Source organism: Talpa europaea, assembly GCF_964194135.1.
Source record: "Talpa europaea genome assembly, chromosome: 3".
Classification (NCBI taxonomy): domain Eukaryota; kingdom Metazoa; phylum Chordata; class Mammalia; order Eulipotyphla; family Talpidae; genus Talpa; species Talpa europaea.
The window spans coordinates 134433840-134454926 of record NC_140069.1 but is presented as its reverse complement, the minus strand read 5'-3'; the positions used below and the strand labels follow the sequence as shown (position 1 = coordinate 134454926).

The window sequence follows — 21087 nt, the reverse complement described above, 5'->3', positions numbered from 1 at the left end:
TACCACCACGGAGGCCCCCCCACTTTTTTTAATACATATATTTTTTAATTTATAAAATAGCTGGGGTACAGGCCAGAGGTGCAAGAGGGCTAGAGGATTCACCAGAGAGAGAGCAGGGAACAGAACAGGCAGACTGAGAGAAAGCACTGCTGAGGGGCCCAGCAGGCGCTACAGGAGAGGCCTGCCGCACCATGTGGGAATCTCCCTGGCCAGCGGGGAATCGAACCTGCACTGCAGAGGCTGCGGACAGCTTCACAGCGCTGTGCTCAACTCGTTGCGCCACCAAAGAGGCCCTGTTTATGTATTTGTAAAATGCTGTATTACTTCCAACCAAGTTAGGGGTTCCGACTTGGGTAAACAAGAAAAGTGCCACCTCCAGGACAGCAGCATCAATATCTGCACCAAGTAGACACCCACTCAGGAGACTTACAATCCAGTTACCCACTAACTACATTCATATTTGCTCTGACCCTTAGGTCATTTACTGACCAGATAATGACTGAATATTATTTAGATGACTGTTAGTATTTCAGGTTCTGGGCAGTTGTAATAGACAGCAATGAAAAGTAGAAACTAAGTCCCTCATATCTACCCAAAGGACACAAAAACATTAATTCCAGAAGGACACCTGCACCTCAATGTTTATTACAGCACTATTTACAATAGGTAAGCTATGGAAACAACCCAAATGCCCCAAAATAGATGACTGGATCAAGAAGATGTGTACATATAACAATGGAATATTACTCAGCAACCAAAAAGGATGAACTCATGCCATTTGCAGCAACATGGATGGAGCTGGAAGGGATCATGCTCAGTGAAATAGCCAGAAAGAAAAAGAAAAATACTGGATGGTCTCACTTACAGCAGGAATATAAATGATCCAAATAAGGGATCAAGGAAAAAAAAAACTATAATAAAGTAAAAATCAAAATCAACAGGCAACTATAAATCAGAGACATACTACGGGAGAGAGGGAGTGAAGAAGGGAGTAAGATCAAAACAAGGGTGGGAAGAGCACAAGGGACCATGGTGACAGTTCAAGGGTGAATGGGTGGTGGGAATTTTACAGAGACTATAACCAAGATGAAAATGCATAACTGTAAAAAAAGAAAAATGTAAAAAATATATAAACTATTAAAAATAAATAAATTTATGAGAGAAAGAAAGAAACTAAGTCCCTCAAATTCTGGCTAAAAAAGACAGACCACAAACAAATACAAATGTTCATAAAATAATTTTAGGTCTTACAATTTAATGTCTTACAAAAGCATTAAAACAAGGGCTGTGCTAGGCAGTGACTTGGTGAGAAAGGTGCAGTAGGTGGGATAATCAAGAAAGACTTGCTTCTGGAGGTGATGTCTGAGCTACACTTTGAATAAGATAAGGTCACTCCATGCAATGATCTGGGAGAACAATGTTCCAGGCAGAGGGAATAGTAGAAACCATGTTTGGTTAAAAGAAAGAAGGCTGTGTAGCCACAGCATAGTCACTGAGGAAAATAAGAAATGTGGTTGGACAAGACTAGATTATATAGCTCCTCAGAGGCTGTGGCAGTCTGAATTTGGTTCAAGAAGAGTGGAAAGTCATTAAAGGACTTAAATAAGGCAGTGAAATATGACCTGATGTAAATTTTTCAAAAATCTCTGGTGTCTATGTGGAGTATGGACTGCAGCAGAACAAGAATGGCAGTTAGGAGATCAATACAACTGATCAATTGAAATAATCTACAGGAGAGATGCGAAAGGCTTGGGTTGGGGTGGTGATGAGAACTGAACTTGGTCAGGTTCAGGGTACACTTCAGAGGTGAACTATCATGGCTTGTAATGAAACAGACCAGCTGGTTGGGGAATGAGAGCGAAACAGGGAAATCAAAGATTACTCCTATCCTGGGACTTTAGCAAGCAGAGCAAGGCAAGCAAAGAGTCTGCTTTTGACAAGTAAGGTACTGGCCATGTAGCAATGGTACAGGCTGGGGTGTAAACCGCATAGAGGGGTATAAAGCCTACAGGGCAGTATGAGACCATTTGAAGAGAAACATAGAGGACTAAGGTCCAGGGCATGCCAATACTAACTGAGTGAGAAGAAGAAATGGAGTCAGCAAAAGAGCTGGGAGGAAGGACCCTGTGCAGCTGGAAGTTATTCGGGAGAGTACAGTGTCACAGAAATGGAAAGAAGTGTTTTAAGAAAGAAGAAATAATCATGGAGGTTAAATGTTCCCTGAAGACTGAATAAAAAAAAAAAAAGACTCACAACTGAAGTAGCAAAAGTAGCATGATATAAGTATATTAATAAGAAGTGGGAAATGTTATAAAAAAAGGCATTTGATCTTGATCAAGTTATTACCTTAAAGCTCAAAAAATATAAAAGGAACAGTTTCAGCAAAATTCCTGCAGTTTACTGACTTGATAGGTTATGTTCATTTTTGCTTCCCTTCTCAAAGGAAGATGAAGGAAGCAGTGACTCAGGAGGGTGTCCTTCCGAGTTTTACCTTCTTATTCCCTGAGGAGGAGAGTCTTACTTGGCAATAGTGTGATGCTATTCAGAACCTACATGAAAAGAGGATCAGCTCAGCCTAAGAGACTAAAAGCATGTCCTACTTGATTGTGATTCAAAGTCTTCACAGTCTCCTGCCCAAATCAACTCTAAGCTAAAAGCTTCCTTATCTAACCCAAGGACCCGAATTAAAGGAAAATGCCACCAACAGAGAGAAGCGCCCAATCCATGCCCTTGGCTGAAAGCATTCTTCTAGCACATCATTGTCTTTTCCAGGGCTGCGACAGTTTCACTACCAGACTCCAGCCTTGTCTCACTCTGGTGGTGCCACTGAGGACAAAACTAAGAAAAATGATCTGAGGCCTGCTCATACATGTGCCACTTGACTCTGTGTCTCCTCCTAATTTCCCGCCCCTTACCTGGGTCATTTTGTCCACAGAGACTGGAATTCCATCGATGGTGAGAGGCGGTAGCTCCGAGTTAACCTCTTGTGGCACAGGGGCGTGTTCTGCCAGGGCTGACTCCAGGTCTTCCAGGATCATGCTCTTGTACTTACGCACCTGCAGGGAATTAAGGGAGAAGTAAACAAGATGCCCAACAACCAGGGAGGGTTAGTGCCAAGCAACCAGAGAGTGGGTGGGGCTGGCCTCCCTCAGTCAGCGCAGAGCCCTAAGAACAAACAATTCTATCGCTAGCAGATAAAAATACCCGCTGGCCCTGAAGACATCACACTGCATAGAATTAAATGAAAAGATGATGAAATTACAGGTAACAGCAGTAGAAAGGAGCCAGCATAAAAAGTTCTACAGAAACATTGCTTTCATCGTTAAAATCATGTTTTCTCAGACAATGCTGGCCTCATCTCCTGTTCCCGATTTAACAGGAAAGACATTTATTATTATGCATTTCCTAGGTTCTCTGATACACACCTAGCTGTGGTAGTTATTGTCAAAACCATTTCAAGGGTCAGCAGGGACTCTGTCCTTAAAATTTTAAGCAACTTTGAAATGGCTGCTACTTTCCTGCAAAGCCAGGCACCCAAACAGACAGAAGATTCAAGTGCACAGAGGCTATACTGAAAGGCATCAGAGACAAAAACGAGAGGTGTATACTGTAGTGCACTGTCATCATCAGTAAGGCCCAGAGCCAGAGTGAGTCCTACACCAAGTCCTCCTTCCTTCTGCTTCGCTGACGACAGAGGTAAACTTCAGACCCATGATGCCTCCCTAGCTGTGTCAAGCCCAGGTTTGTTCCAGGTATTGTTCTAACTCTCTTCCTCTACCAGGGGAAGGGCTCGCAAAGAAGTTAACAGCAGCACATTTGTACATGCACACATTCTTTTATCATGAGCAGAAACGGTAGACAGACACTGGATCCTGCAACCTCCAATAATGGGTTCATTCATGTGAAGAATGCACAAGGGAGATGAGGATACCTCTGGGAATAACAGAGAAGCAATGGAGTTAAGGAGATGTGACAAGATGGGATAGGAAGTGGACTTGCTTTCATGGTTCAAGCCCTTATCTTAGGGGAAAGGAGGAGAGAAAATAAAGTTTGTCCAGAAGTTACAATATCGAGGTATTCTAAAATCTCGGTCTACAAAATCTAGGTATTCTGCTAAGTAGACTAGACTCTCAATCAGGATATAGTTCCTCATCTGTATATCTCATTATGAGGATTAAAAAGGAGAGATTCCCGCACTCCACTCCAAGCATGTGGAAATGTAAAAAGAATGTTGACTTTGTAGTACTATACCTTTGCAGTGAATGACTACTCCAAAAAGGTCAACAAGGAAGGGGATGAAAGAAAAACACTGCAACTTGTTGAATCCTCTCTAGAGTTCTAGCTTTATCCTGGTTTCTAATGAAATTAAGTAATTTCAAAAATTATTGGCATTATATTTATTGTAACATGTTGCCATGGCAACTTTACAGAGTTATATTTTCTGCTTTGTAGGTTTCTGTAGCTTATATAGAATTATATTACCAACCTATAGAAACTTGACTTTTATAAGCCTAGGGGCTAGTGTTTGAACTTTATATGAGGTTAAATCATTATATTAGAATATAGGCCCACAGAAAGTAAATGATAAAGGTATAAGTATTAATTTCATTGTGCTGGAAACACCTGGCACCCAAAGGTAGGATGTCATTTAGGTTACTGCTATATTATAGTAGCTAGTTTCAAACAATTGCAATCATTTTTACAGATCAGTAAAGTCACAGGCATTCACAACCAGGCATTCTGCTAAATGTTTTCATGCTATGTAATGTCTTAAAAATATCCTGAATTTCAAGAAATGCTGGTAGAGCATCCCCCAGAATAATTTATAACAAAACATCTTCAGGGATGACTATAGCATGGCTTTGTAAATTTAAGAAATTTGTGAGAATTACACAGCAGATGTCCCGATTCCATCTGGCCTTTCAATTAGGAGATGCCTATGTGCCCACATTTATCAAGTCTCTGAAATTGGGGCTTACCTTAAAATTGCTGTGGACTAGGTTGTATGGTATATAGTTGTACTACCTGTACACATGTGACCATGGCTGTTTTCCCTGGGGACATGACTGCAACTCCTCAACTTTTCAGTCAACAAACCATTTAGAATCATTTAAGAAAGGAATGTGAGTCTTGGTGGTGGTTTGATAACCTTCCCGGTAATATTTCTGATAAAATGAAGAAACACTAACTGCTTGGAAAACTGTCTCAGACACATGGCAGAGCACTTTTTAAAGCAATGTAGCATCATCCATGTTTCTGATGACACAAAGGTTAATATTATATGAAACCACAATGATTCTGAAATGAGAATTCAAAAGTGTTGGATTCTGAATGCGAAGAAGTTTTATAGATATCAAATTATTTCATGTACACGTCCCCTTTTTTGTTATACAAAAGCAGTATGATCAAACAACTCTTTTAATAATTATAAAAGAAACTTTTAAGTGACAAAATTATGTCAGTTTGTCAATTTTTTTTCTTTCTTCATGGTACAAAAATAATGGTGCATCTTTAAATTAATGGTTTCATAAATAGGATGGAACACAATAAGTTGTTTGTCAACTTTTACCTTCTAGTCCAGAAACCACAGCTTAAATCTTTGACACTTCAAATCAATATCACTGTCAGTTAACTGGTTTCACAAAGTTAAAAATTACCTAGAGATAAAATCAGCTGCAAAAGGCTACCACTCTTTTCCCCTAATTCATCCTATATACCACTGCCATTTAGTTTCTGAAACAGGGCCTCCCTTGGTGGTGCAGTGGTTGAACGCTGGGCTGCGAAGCTGCCTGCAGCCTCTGCAGTACCGATTCGATCCCCGGTCACCAGCGAGGGTTCCACATGGCGCTTTCCTGTCTCGCCCGCTGCTCCCCTCAGCAGTGTATTTTGTCAGTCTGTCTGTTCTGTTCCGCGCTCTGACTCGGGTGAATTCTCTCACCCTCCTGCACTTCTGACTGTACCCAGTGCTTGTATAAATAAATAAATAAATCTTTAAAATAAATAAAGTTTCTGAAACAGGGCCTCCCTGGTGGTGCAAGAGGTTAAGTCTCAGCACTATGAAGATATCGGCAGCCACTGCAGCACAAGTTCGATCCCCAGCCAGTGAGCTGACCCATGTGGTGCAGCAGACCTCTCCTAGACATCTCCTGTCTCACCCGCTGCTCCCCTCAGAGTGTATTTCAATGACTTTTTATTTATTTATTCATTAATTCATTCATTCATTCAAGCACTGGGTACAGTCAGAAGCGCGGGAGGGTGAGAGAATTCACCAGAGCCAGAGTAGCGAGCAGAGCAGGCAGTAGGACTGAAGTACACTGCTGAGGGGAGCAGCAGGCAGCAGGAGAGGTCTGCGCACTATGTGGGACCCTTCTCTGGTGGCCGGGAGCAGCCGGGGATCGAACCGGCACTGCAGAGGCTGCGGGCAGCTTCGCAAACCAGCACTCAACCGCTGCGCCACCGGGGAGGCCCTCAGAGTGTATTTCAGTAGATACACCTGTTCTGCTTCCTACTCTGTCTCTGGTGCATCATACCCCCCCCCACACACACACCTCTGGCCTGCACCCCAGCTCTTGTATGCATAAACAAATCTTTTAAAAAAATAAAATTTCTGAAACACTTATTATAACCAAATACCATTTACTAAGCATTTACTATGTCTTACTACATACTTATTGAATTAATCTTTATATAATTATATAAGGAAAATAATACTATGCCTATTTTGTAGATAAAATAAAAAACTGAGGGCTTAATGAACTTACATAATTTCCCCAAATCGTAGTTAGTGTGTGTATCATTACAGCTAGAAACCAAATTAATTTTGATCTAGTTTCAAAACTCATCTTCACCCACTTCACTGTCATTGTCCTTTTTTCTACGGAAGTACTCCTATAATTCCCCACCTCTTAGAGGATGAAATAGAAGTTGCTCAGTCCAGCATTTCCACCTTTCCAGTCACTCTCTACTATTCTAGGCCCACCGGGTGCAATTACGCCTGCCTGGTCTACGGACTAGTGCACTGTGGACTGTGGACTCTATGGCACCCTCTTGAGTTCCCAGTGTGCAATGCATGAAGTCCTACTGGGCAACTTGGTTCATCTTCCTCCTTCTTTTAGCTGGTCAGTCTCCCTGCTAATTTTTACAACTAGCAAGTTCTTTTCCATATGCAGATCTTTAATTCCACTTATCTAAATACATTATCCAATTCTCAAGGTCCAAATCAATTTCCACTTCCTCTAAGAAAACTTCCCAAGTATTCTTGACATAACTTGCTTCCTCTTCTAAACTCCTACATGTTCAAATAATCTTGTGTTATTTATATTGCTAATTTCAGGTTACACCGCACACAACTAGCGAATGACATGGCTGAGCACAGGGACCAGGACTTCTGTTTATTTTTTGTTGATATAAATGATATTTCACATATTGAGATACACTAACAAATGACACACTAACAAACATTCTCACAGTGTCCAAGACAGAGAGTGTCAAGGAGGGTTACAGGAGTCACTGGAGTTCTGGGCACAGATGTGATTGCTGAGGATTTAAGAATTGGCTGCTGCAACCACAATGTCAATGGTTCTTTAGTTGGGTTGCAAAAAAAGTGTCAGGCATGATACCATATTTCTTTGTAATCTCAACAATTTTCTTAATGCAAGAGGCCCCATAAAAATTTTTTTTCACTTTTTTGTTTTAGGTACAGGCTTCTCTGAGATTAAAAATAAACTGTTATCTAAGGCATATCACAAAAACATGCTCTACAGCTTCCCTCAGACGTCTGATCCTGAAACACAACTGGCATAGAGCTAGGACGCAGCCCCTGGTCATGAAGTTACGCTGGTTTCATCTCATTAGTCTAGCCTTCTTTTCTCTCCTGTCTCAGTTCAGATCTCAAATTTTCTTTTTTTTTTTTTTAAGATTTATTTATTTATGCAAGCACTGGGGTACAGGCCAGAGGTGTGGGAGGGTGAGAGAATTCACCAGAGACAGACCAGGGAGCAGAACAGGCAGAAGGACCGAAGCACACTGCTGAGGGGAGCAGAGGGCGTGACAGGAGAGGCCTGCCTCGCCATGTGGGACTCTCCCTGGCCAGCGGGGAATCTAACTGGCACTGCAGAGGCTGTGGACAGCTTCACGACGCTGTGCTCAACCCACTGCATCACCAGGGGGAGGCCCCAGATCTCAAGTTTTTCCCTTGCCCTCTAAGTCTCTAGTTTTCAACCTTGTAACACCAATAGATTTAGATGGAGTTCTTATCACATACTTTGTATCTAATAACGTTAAATAGTTATTTGTTGAATAAGTAAATCAGCAATATGGCTTTTATTGCTATTTATGCTTCCTTTTTTTTTTTTTAAGATTTATTTATTTATTTATTTGTTTGTTTGTTTATACAAGCACAGGGTACAGTCAGAGGCGCGGGAGGGTGAGAGAATTCACCAGAGCCAGAGCGGAGAGCAGAACAGGCAGAGTGACGAAGTACACTGCTGAGGGGAGCAGTGGGCGGCAGGAGAGGTCTGCGCGCCATGTGGGACCCTCACCCTGCGGCCGGGGAACGAACCAGTGCTGCAGAGGCTGCGGGCAGCTTCGCAACCCAGCGCTCAACCGCTGTGCCACCGGGGAGGCCCTATGCTTCCACTTTTATATAACTTGAGACCATTTTTAAAAAAACTATGATATGTAAATAAGTGAATGACTTATTCCACTTAACTACTAGGAAGGTGAAACTAAGCAAAAGCAGGATGATTTCAAAGAAGCTGGTGATAAGCCCAGAGCTATCTCTTGCTTCTGTGACTGGCTAATTTCTATTACCTGTAGAACTTGCTTGTCATGTCCAGTGCATCCCACCTAAAATGCCTTGGATTACTGACTCTAAGGAAAGAGTTCCATCTTTAGAGAAAAATGGAAGTATTACATCCAGACTTAAAACTATACTATAAAGCCATAATAATAAAAACAGCCTGTTACTAGAACAAAAACAGATACACAGACCAATGAAATCGAATTGAAAGTCCAGAAATAAAACCACACATATAGGTCAACTAATCTATGAAAAAGGAGTAAATAATAGACACTGGAATAAGGATAGCTTCTTCAAAAAATGGTGCTGAGAAATATGGTAAATCACATGCAAAAGAATGAAACTAGATTAATATCTCACACCATAAACAAAAACCAACTCAAAATGCATAAAAGACTTGAATGTAAGACCTGAAACCATAAAATATATAGAAGAAAACATAGGCAAAACACCCCATTATAAACACCTCAGAAACATCTTTGAGAACTTATCTCCAGAAGCAAGGAAAACAAAGAAGATAAATAGCCAGGACTATATTAAACTAAATGCTCTATACAAAGAAAAGAGAGTAACCCAAACAAAGAAACATCCTACTAAACAGGAGAAAATATTTGCACACCAAACAACTGATAAGGGCAGAAAAATGGGCAGAACTAAAAAGACAGTTCTCCAAATAAGAGAAGCAAATGGCCAACAGACATATGAAAAAAATGTTTAACATCACTTATTATCAAGGAAATGCAAATCAAAACCATAATGAAACACAACCTCACACCTGTGAGAATAGCCCATATTAAAAAAAACTCCCAGAAACAACAAATCCTGGCAAAGATGTGGAGAAAAAGCAACCCTCTTACACTGCCAGTGGGAATGTAAACTAGTTCAGCCACTATGGAAAGCTGTGTGGAGGTTCCTCAAGACTAAAAATGGAGCTACCACATGATCCAGTGATTCTGCTACTAGGAATCTACCCAAAGAACACAAAAACACTAATTTGATGGCCTCCCTGGTGGTGCAGCAGGTTGAGCGCTGTGCTGTGAAGCTATCCGCAGCCTCTGCAGCACAGGTTCGATTCCTGGCCAGCCAGGAGAAACTCACATGGCGCAGATTTCTCCTGCCTTACCTGCTGCTCCCCTCAGCAGTGTCTTCAGTTCGTCTGCCTGTTCTGCTCCCCACTCTGTCTCTGGTGAATTCTCTCACCCTCCCACGCCTCTGACTGTATCCCAGTTCTTGTATAAATAAATAAATCTTAAAAAAAAAAACCCACTAATTCGAAAGGAAACCTGCAGCACTATGATTAGTGCAGCACTATTTACAATAGCTAAGATATGGAAACAACCTAAATGCCCCAAAACAGATGACTAGATCAAGAAGATGCGTTATAGATACATAATGGACTACTATTCAGAGATCAAACATTTGCAGCAACATGGATGGAGCTGGAAGGGATTACACTAAGTGGGTAAGTCAGAAGGAAAAAGATAAATATTGAATGGGGGAATATAGGGAAACAAAACAAAGAGTCAAGAAAAGACAAAACTTGCAAACGACCAGAGATATAAAGCATCCACCAGGGGAGGGAAATGAAAAGGGATAAAAGCAGGGGAGGGAAGATCATAAGGGACCATGGAGATGGTTCATAGGTGTTACGGTGGTGGAAGAACCTTGGGGACTACGCTGAAGGGAAAAATCAAATACTATACAAAAATTAACAACAATGTAAGAAAATAAATAAATAAATCTATTTTAAAAAAAGAAAGAAATGTATCTTCTGGGGGAAAAAGGTTTCACCTTCAGAAACCCCTAGGATTCTTCCGAAAAAAGATGCAAATTCTCCCTCTGTCCCTCAACAAAACATTTCTAGGCCTATTACTACAAACTTCATAAAGTCTATGATAGGGCAATAAGCCACTAAGAGAACATTCGCAGGGCACAGCAACCTTACCATGTCCCATTTGCCAGTGTTTTTCATGCCAGCTCTCCCTAAACATTATACAAAGTGATGATAATCAACTTTAGTTAATTTCTACTAGTCCCCAATGAAGTAGGTATTATCCTTACTTTACCCATGAGGACACTGAGTGATAGAAAAAATCAATGAGGGGAACCACTCAAAAATTAAAGCTTAAAAACAGTTTTCACAAAAGTGAAGTTTGGGGTTATATATGCCCATTCTAGTTAACCCAATGCCATGGGCAGCATTGCATCAGCCTCTCTAAATGCTTTAACTCTATGCTTTACCACAAGAGTAGCACCTTCACTAAGAATGATACTCAAAAGGACCAAAACACCCTGTGGGGTTGTTCTGGAGGTCTTTTAATTTGCTTTGTCATAAAGAGCAGAGGTTTTAAACTACAGAGAACACTAGCTATGCGGGTAGTAAGTCCCAAGCAACTTAGAGAGGAGTGAAATTACTGGGTCATAAGGCAGATGCATTTTTAGTCTTTTGAGAAACCTCCACACTGTTTTCCATAAGGACTAGACCATTCTACATTTCCACCCACAGTGTTACAAGGGTTCATTTTTCTCCACACCCTTGCAAGCACGTGAACCAATGGTAAAATTAAAAACAAAAACAATTTAAATCTGGACAGATCATTTTTCTATTAATGAATTAAAGTTATTTGGCCAGAAAAAGAACAGTTCACATAAGTAGAAGTACACAGGAGTAAAACACTATTTTTATAAAGTTACCTATGAATAGTTATGCAGTCAAACAATGAACGATATTTCAAAATTGAAGCATGCAGTATTGAAACAAGTCTTTGGAGAAATACAACAATTTTAAACATGCAACTTAAATATCAGTAAATATAAAAGGCTATTAAGGTTTGCCTCATTAAACTTATACCTTGGAATTATCTTCATTTTGCTTCTGACATAAATTAGTAATTTTCTTGCAAAATCCTACATTGGTTCTTAGCAAACATGACATTTCTGGTAAGGTAAAATGCCTTGTGTTACAGGAAGTAGAAACAGAAATGATGCTTTTTATTTTATCTGCATAAAGTAGTTTGAAAACCACTCAAACTACTCTCACTCCTGGGTAAAGGGAGGGCAGAGTAATAACTTGTACTATCAGTAGATGGCGGACCAGAAGAATGTGAACAACTACCCACAGAAAGCAAAGGTTATCTGAGAAGCTAGCTCAGTAATCTTACCACATTCTCCAAAGGTGCTGCACCAAACACTTTAAAGACAGGGTTGGGTTTGGAGGGTGAGATACAGAGGACAATAGCTTGTTGTCCCACTCGAGTAGTATACTCATCCAACGTGGCTCGAAGCTTCCTGAATCAGAAAACAAGAGAATAAAAAATAGTTGAAAAGAGAAATTACAGTGACACAGACACAGTAGTTACTTTGACTTGAAGTGATTTATTCTAATTAGGTGTGTTTTCTTTTACCTGAAACGAGGAAAAAAAAATAAAGACTATGAGGTTTTACATCCTATTCTACATAAATATGTACCTACTTTTCTTTGTCTTAAAGACCAATGACAGCCCACTGACATAAGGAAAAATCAGGACACAATATTGAACATGGTGAATGTTGTCTTTCCTTTTTTTTTTTTAAAGATTTTATTTATTTATACAAGAACTGGGGTACAGGTTAGAGGTGTGGGAGAGTGAGAGAATTCACCAGACACAGAATGGGGAGCAGAACAGGCAGACAGACTGAAGACACTGCTGAGGGGAGCAGTGGGTGAGGCAGGAAAGGTCTGCTGCGCCATGTGGGTTGTTCCCTGGCTGGCTGGGAGTCGAACCCGCACTGCAGAGGCTGAGGACAGCTTCACAGCGCAGCACTCAACCCAATGTGTCACTGCGGAGGCCCAATATCATCTTTCCTGATCTTACCAACACCAAAGGAGTCTTCTTTTATTGCTGCTTAGAACTGCTGAGAGGTCCCCTGACGGTTTTCTATCAGCTCCATGCTTAATGAAGGGGGCTCAAATCACCCACTTCTAATTTCTTTGTTGTACACATTATGTCTCACTGACATAATTTTATCCAAAAATACACTTAAAAATACCATAATTGGGGCCTCCCTGGTGGCGCTGGCGGTTGAGCTCTGTACTGTGAAGCTGTTCACAGTCTCTGCAGCGCAGGTTTGATCCCGGCCAGCCAGGGGGAAACCCACATGGCAAGGCAGACCTCTCCTGTTTCACCCGCTGCTCCCCTCAGCAGTGTATTTCGTCAGTTTGCCTGTTCTGTTCCCCACTCTGTCTCTGGTGAATGCTCTCACCCTCCCTCACATTCGGCCTGTACCCCGGTTCTTGTATAAATAAATAAATCTTTAAAAAAAAATACCATAATTCCCAGATTTTCATTGTGATGCAAAAACAATAATTCTCAGACCTACACTTATTCTAAAAATGATGGTGTGAAAAGAACTTTTCCAAATATACCAATACTGTATGAAATAGAACATTGTCCTTTTCCTTTGAAATCATGGAAGATTATTTTAAAGTTCTAAATTCCAGTGCCTCCCTGGTGGAGCAAGGAGTTAAGACGCAACCTATGAAGCTATCCGCAGCTATTGAAGCATGAGTTTGATCCCTGGGAGACACCCACAGGGAGACACCCACATGGCGCAGCAGACCTCTCCTGACTCGCCCACTGCTCCCCTCATCAGTGTATTTCAGTCAATCTGCCTGTTCTGTTCCCCACTCTGTCCCTGGTGAATCCTCTCATCCCCCACACCTCTGGCCAGTACCCCAGTTCTTATATGCATAAGTAAATGGATCTTTAAAAAAATAAAAAAATAAAGTTCTAAATTCCGGAATTCTTTTGAGAACATAGTCTACCCTTTCAAGGGACTGGTGAGTTACATCAATTCAAATGAAGCAAAGCAGTATATCTAAAGTATAGTTTTTCATCTTTTGTTTAAAAAAAAGATTTAGTTTATTTATTTATGCATACAAGTACTGGGGCATAGGCCAGCGGTGCAAGGGTTAAGAGGATTCATCAGAGACAGAGCGGGAGCAGAATAAGCAGATCTACTGAAATACACTACTGAGGGGAGGAGGTGAGACAGGAGAAGTCTACTGCACCATATGGGTTAGCTCCCTGGCTGGGGATATAACTCATAGCTAGAGAGTGCTGAAACTTTAACCCCTGCTCCATCAGGGAGGCCCCCATTTTCTCATCTTTCCTCAAAAGCATGGAATACTGTATCTGTTCCCACTATAAAACAGATATTCCTTTAACAATACATCCTAGTTTTTCCTGCCTGTACCATCATTGAGGGAAATAAGTGCTCATCTAGTGGTATATAATCTGTTTGCTAAAAGCTAATGGTAAGTACTTTTTGGGTTTTTCTTCAGTTTCTTAACAATCTTGTAATGTTTTTAATTTAAATTGTGTTTTATAGCTTCTGTCACATATCATTAACATGTGCTGGCACTCTACTTGGATTTAACATTTCAATAAACAGAAAATTTGTATATAGTACTTAAAACACTACATGGAAAAACTTCTGGAAGATTTTTACCTAAGAAATTTCTTATCATATGTGAATGCACATTGTACAACCTGTTGAAATAATAAGCATTCCCTATACCACACCTGCATAAAATCTTTCTTTGCAACCTACAAACTCTTCAGAAGAGAGGCAAACAAATTGATGGTCTTCCTTGAAGGAATGGTCTATATTTACTATATCCAGTTCTTCTCCTCCCATTCTCTCTTGAAGACACTCCAAGCCTTTTATCTTTACAGCTCCTTTGAAAATGCTCAAGTTCAATCATGACTTCCATGTTGCTAAGTCTAATGGGCACACTGCATCTTATTCAACCTATGAGTAGCATTTGACAGGGCTTATCACACATCCTCCTGCTTGAAACAGTCTTGCATTTGGTTTTGTTACCATTCTCCTGGTGTTTCTTCTCACTCACTTGTTGGTTCTTTGACTCCTGTGCTTATTCCTTTCATCTCACCAACCTCTAAAGGGCAGAGTGCTTCAGGCCTCAGTCTGCACTCACTCCCTAGGTGGTCTCCTCCAGTCTCATCGTTTTAAATACTACCTATATGCTTATATCAACAGCCAAGATCGCTCCTTTGAATTTTACACTCATATATCCAGGTGCTTATTCTGTATTTCTACTTAATAGTTAAGTGGCGATATCACAAATTTAACAAGTCCAAAATTAAAATCCTAGTTCTGCCCTATCCTCACTCCTATACCTGTTCCTCCTCCAGGATCATCTTCCTTCCAGTGATCACACCTTAAAATCTTGAGGTTACTCTTCACTTCTTTTATCTCTTACACCCCACATCCAATCCATCAATGAATCATCCTAAATTGACTTTTGAAATACATCCAGAACTAAACCACCTCTTACCACCTTTGCTGCTGCTTCTGCTACACTGATTGAAACACACTATCATTTCCGGCATAACCTCCTAATTATATTAGACCATAAGATCCTATGAAGTGGCTGCTACTTTTACTCCCATCTTCTCTCCCCAGCTGATGCTCCACCATTCCTTCCTGCTTCTGAAACCTTCGCTCACTAGTCCCTCTGCCTGAAATGTTCTTCCTCTAGACATCAATTTAGCTGCCCTTTTAACTTCAGGCCTTTGTTCAAAGGTTGCCTTATTAAAGAGAAACCCTAAGATCACCTTTTCAAAAAAGATTAAGTACTTGTTCCCCCATCCTCCTATTTTCCTTGTTCCATTTAATGCTTTTCTGACAATTTTTTTTTTCCCCTCCAGCAGAATATAAGCACTTGGAATTTGTTTCAATTACTGTTACTTTTCCAAGGCCTAGAACAATGCATAGCACATATTAAAACATAAATTTTCTCTAAATATATTAATATAATATAGTATACACCTGTTAAATCACATTTTTAGTTTCATTTATTTAATTTTGTCATCAAGTAATATAAGTTGGTGTCCTTGGTGACTAAATAGCATATGTTCTAACTCTGTCACCTGCATGTGAATTGTTTGAGGACTAGCCAACAATAAGGGATTCCTCACCGAAGCAAACGCGTTTGCTGTCTCTTCCGGATAGACGGATTAGACTCAAATACGTGAGGCCGTTTCCGCTTCTTGCCTGTCGCCACAGCAGCAGCAGCCGCCATTCCCACAGGACCTGAAATAATGTATGTGTTGAGACTAGGCAGAGCGGGTCAACCATAAAAGACAGAAAACGATTAAAGTAAAAATATGGTAGCATCTCATTTTTTTTTGATATGTTGACAATAAATATAGAATCTTCCTGATATTAATGTACTTCGCTATTCTTCACTATGAACCATTATTTTAATTTACCAATAAAATTTACAGTGAATCTTTTAAAAAAGTGAATGATTTACATCTCCCTACCACACACCAGACTGAATTTTATACAATGCAAGGTTTTGTTTTGTTTTGTTTTGCCAGCATGCCCATATTGTTATGGCAATATTCTCAGAGGTGCTACATGAAGTTGCAGCACTGAAAAGAAGAACTTGGCAAAACAAAAGAAATACATCTCAAATATCATTTACATCCTTGTGGCTCTCTTTCTGTCACCCCAAGACACTACAACATTAAGAAAGTCAGAGATAAGCACTCATACTTAGAACCCAAACAATACCCACAAGAATATCACCTTAACTGGAAAACTTTTTACTGTATGTCTGAGAATTATGCCCAAAATGGAGATGCTGACCTTAAGTCAAGTTGATGAAAGCATCCTGGCTGGAAAGAAATGAAAACTCTAATGGGAAAATGCTAATAAAAGTTGATCTGGCTTGCCCTGAAACTAAACTGAAGGAGTTGCTGAATCCTGGATTTGTGGGATGTCAACATATCAAGGACACTTCCATCTCCCCCTTTTTTAACAGATGAATGACTTTTGCTCTTATTTGTAAAGTCTATAAAAGACTTAAATGAAAATTATGTTGAACTGCATAAGTAGCACAATTAAAGTAAATCTCTGTGAAAATCTAGATGGGCTTCTCTACATGTTGTTTTAGTATTATCAACCTAATGTAAATAAACCTTTCTAAAGAACCCCAAAGCAAGTAAAAAACATAAATGAATGCTTTTTTACCTTCTTTCCCATCATAAGTTGGTAGAGAAAAACTTACTGACCCATTTTTCCATCACTTTGTTTTTTGAACACTATTTGGGATCTTCGTTAACAAATTTTTCAGTGCACAATACAATGTCATTAAATAGATACAATGTTGTACATTTATAATTTATTCATCTTACATAATCACAACTTTAAAAAGATTTTATTTATTTTTGAGTAAAAGAGCTGGAGTACAGGCCAGAGGTGCTGGGGGTGAAAGGATTCACCAGAGACAGTGGGGAACAGAGCAGGCAGATTTACAGAAATACACTTCTAAGGGGAGCAGTGGGAGAGACAGGAGAGGTTTCCTGCACCGTATGTGGGTTAGCTCCCTCGCTGGGGTTCGATCAGGCCTAACTCAGGCCATCATGGTGACAGCACTGAGACTTAACCCCTAGGCCATAAGGGAGGCCCCACAGCAATTTAATAGCGAAAATTATAATCAACCTAAGTGTTCTACCAATATATGAAATATTCAGACGACTAGAATACCAAGCAATAGTTAAAATAAAAACATACAGCTACATTATCAACATAAATATTAGAAAAATCATGAATGAAATACACATGTTACAGGAAGATAGGGTCAGAGTGACACCATTCATATAAAATTTAAAACATGCAAAGCAATGTTAGATGCTATTTACTGATAAATATTCATATAGTACAAAGATAAAAGAAATGGAAGAGAATGATAAAGACCATATTCAGAATAGCAGTTATCTCAGTGAAGGAAGTGAAGGGAATAGGTTTAGTAAAAGCAATAACCCACTACACCCTTCCTTCTCCATTTACATTATTTTCCTCAGAACATTCAGTGCTTTCTGAAAATATCTTACTGTACTATTTGTATTCTTTTCCCCACCACTGATCTATAAGCTCCTTCAGGAACAAGCTCTTGCCAGTCCTTTTTACCGTATCTATATACGGTAATATATAGTAGACAGTAATTCCTTAATAATTGTTAAATGAATAAATGGTAAATTACTTCTACCAGCTTGTCCTCAGTTTCCACATCAGTCACATGAAAGGGTTAGATTAAAGATCTTTCCTAATCATAACATTATGACAAGGCAGTACAGTAATAAAGCACAACTGTGTCTCAAAAACATTTTCCTTCCTAGGAAAGAAGATGACTTGGATTCACTATGTTAGGATGCCCTCTTCTGGGAAGTATAAACATTACAAAAATATTTTTTTACAAACATTTTATGTATTTTCAGTGCCACTAAGCCTTATTTTCAATTTCACCATTCCAGAAATAGACAATGGATAATTACTGACAGTAATAAGGTTATTCTTCATTGCATCTGTCTTTCTACCTCCCATATACACTAAATAGATGTCCTATTTTTTTCCATTCCATATAACTCATTTCCTATCTAGTTTTTCCTAGATATCTTCCAAAATCAATTTTCCTTACACTCATCTAGGCATGGTTTGCATGGAGTTTTCTCACATAGTGCTAAATATACAATATAAATAACAAAAACAGTAATACCACATAGAGCCCAGCTTTAAGTCATTCAGTGGCCCAGAAAATCTCAAGACCTTAAATTGGATTAAGCTGATCCAGGATTGTTAGGCTCTCTAGGCATCTGGCAGAAGCAAACAAAAATCCTCTGTAGAGGAGAATAATATTCTAGGCTCCAAATTATTTCAAAAATAATTTCCCAAACAGCTGTAGTGTTCATTCAAATATAACCAATACACAAAGAGAAAATCCAACATGAACAAGAAACAGCACTAACTACATGTAACAGAAACAGTCTCTCAGGCACTCTAGAGAGTAAAATTACTGATAGATTGTAAAATTATAATCCTTACTTTACCCAGGAAGATTACAATATTTTTCCCAACTACAATTAGAAACTGTAGTACTGTAAATACAGGAGCAAAAGGATCCTTCAGAAATTCTAAAAGCAGAAAAAAAAAAACTATTAACTATTACCAAAACTAGTATATCAATAAACAAACTTAAAAGCACCTTAGACACAGCTGAAGAAAAAAAATAAAGTCAAAGACAGTCAGAATTACATAGGAAGAAGCACAAAGAGACAAAAGGAATCCAGTACAGAACAGAGGGGAAGAGCCATAAAAGACTACATGAGGAAGACTAACATATTTAACTAGATTCATAGATGGAAGAGAAGGAACAGACTAGACACAAAATTGAAACATCTAGTGACTAAGATTTTCCAAAATTGACTAAAGGCCTCAATTCTCATTTATTTGGTATATGTTCCAAAAATCATATACCAAATAAATGAGGTCTATTGACAGATCCAGATATATCATAAAAACTACAGTTAATCTTAAGAGCAATTCAGGGAGGTGCCTGCACGGAAAATAACCTTCTAAGGAGTAGCTGTTAGAATGAATCAGTTAAACTCTCAAAAGCAAGGATGGAAACCAAAAGACAATGAAATAGTATACTCAACATGAGGAAGGAAACAACTGCAAAATTAGAATTCCATACCCAGCAAGAACATCCTTCAGGACTGAAGGTTAAATAAAATAGTGTCACAATGGAATACTACTCAGTGAGCAAAAAAGGATAAATTCATGCCATTTGCAGCAAGATGGGAAGAACCGGAAGGGATTATCCAAGTGAAGTGAGGTAGAAGAAGAAAGATAAATACCTGATGGTTTCATTTATAGGTACAGAGAAACTAAAGAAAGAGTCAGACAAAGACAGCTGACCCTTGAGAGGTGATCATAGATTTGAGGCACCCAGGATGGGGACGGTTGGGAGGGGAGAAGAAACTGAGGGGGGAGGAGAGCATAATGGACTATGGTGGAGAACTATGGGTGCTTTGGTGGTGGGAAAACTACGGTGACCACACCTGAGGGGAGAAATCCTAAATTGTTAAAAAATAAACAAGAATGAAAAATAATGGCATGTCATTAATAAAATAAATTGCAAAAAATAAAAAAAGTGGCAATTAAAAAAATAAATTTAAGAAAGAAATAAAAAAGGGCCTCCCCGGTGGCGCAGCGGTTGAGCGCTGGGTTGCGAAGCTGCCCGCAGCCTCCGCAGCTCCGGTTCGATTCCCGGCTGCTCCCCGGCCAATGGAGGAGGGTCCCACATGGCGCGCAGACCTCTCCTGCCGCCCGCTGCTCCCCTCAGCAGTGTACTTCGGTCCTTCTGCCTGCTCTGCTCCCCGCTCTGGCTCTGGTGAGTTCTCTCACCCTCCCGCGCTTCTGACTGTCCCCAGTGCTTGTATAAATAAATAAATAAATCTTAAAAAAAAAAAGTACTTTAAAAAAAGAAAAAAGAAAGAAATAAAAAGAAAACTGTATACTTGAAAGGTAACAAAGTAACCATTTGGAAGACGCAGTAATAAGTTAAATTAGGGAGATGTGGTGATTGAGAAATAGATAACAATGGACAAACATATCTTTTATTTGGAATGAAAATAATCTTGCCCAATTGTTGGCTTGAAAAAATAAAAATAAACAGTGTGAGACAAGCAAGCAAAAACCGAGACTTTGCTACTAGCAAACCCATACTGAAGAAAATGCAAAATGGTATCTTTGCACAAAATAAAAATTCTCAGAGGCAAGTTGGATATAAAGAAAAAAAAAAAGAAAAAAAAAAAAAAACAAGCCCATTAATGGTATAAAATAAAGTAGGGTTTTAAATACACAAAGCATTAATACACAAGACAATAGTATACAGATCACATGAATAAAATTCAAGTGTCCTAAAAAGCTTGTATTATACCAGAAAAGGATAAAGTATTACATAAGACTTTGGTATTAGTGAGGGATGAATATCATAATTTCTAGGGGTACCACTAATAAAATATATATATAACTTTGAAACTAACAAGAGAAAAATGAACAATTAAAAACTGTCAATCACTTCAATCACAAAGAAAAAAACCCACACAAGAGGTGGGACATAAGAGAACATATATAGTAAAAATGATAAAATTAAACCTAACATATTGGCAATTATATTTACTGTAAATGGATGAAATACTGTCGCTAAAAAGGCAAGATTGACTCTCCGACCGGCAGAGAGGAGGGAAACAACAAACCAAAACGGCCAACAAGAAAAACGGACGCAGCAAGTGGGACTGTGAGTGGAAAGGAACTATTGCAGCCACCACACCCCGTGAACGGGAGCTGAGGCGAACCCTGCAGGATTCGCCGCGGCGGTGAGCAAACGGCTCCGGGCGCCATTAGAGAAGAACAAAGACCCCGGGAGACAC

At 39.5% G+C, this 21087-nt stretch overlaps 1 protein-coding gene across 3 annotated transcripts in view; it reads right to left on the bottom strand.

Moving 5' to 3' along the window:
* Nucleotides 1-21087, bottom strand: part of NRF1 (nuclear respiratory factor 1) — a gene marked incomplete at both ends in the record, with an annotated part of 81094 nt that overhangs the window by 53183 nt on the left and 6824 nt on the right. For 2 of the 3 annotated variants that reach the window (XM_084229983.1, XM_084229985.1), the window contains 3 exons: nucleotides 2916-3056; nucleotides 11962-12088; nucleotides 15784-15898. In XM_084229983.1, coding sequence (XP_084086109.1) covers nucleotides 2916-3056; nucleotides 11962-12088; nucleotides 15784-15898 — 383 coding nt within the window. Of the gene's footprint in view, nucleotides 1-2915; nucleotides 3057-11961; nucleotides 12089-15783; nucleotides 15922-21087 lie in introns of all 3 variants that reach the window. The other variant, XM_084229984.1, reaches the window with a different exon arrangement.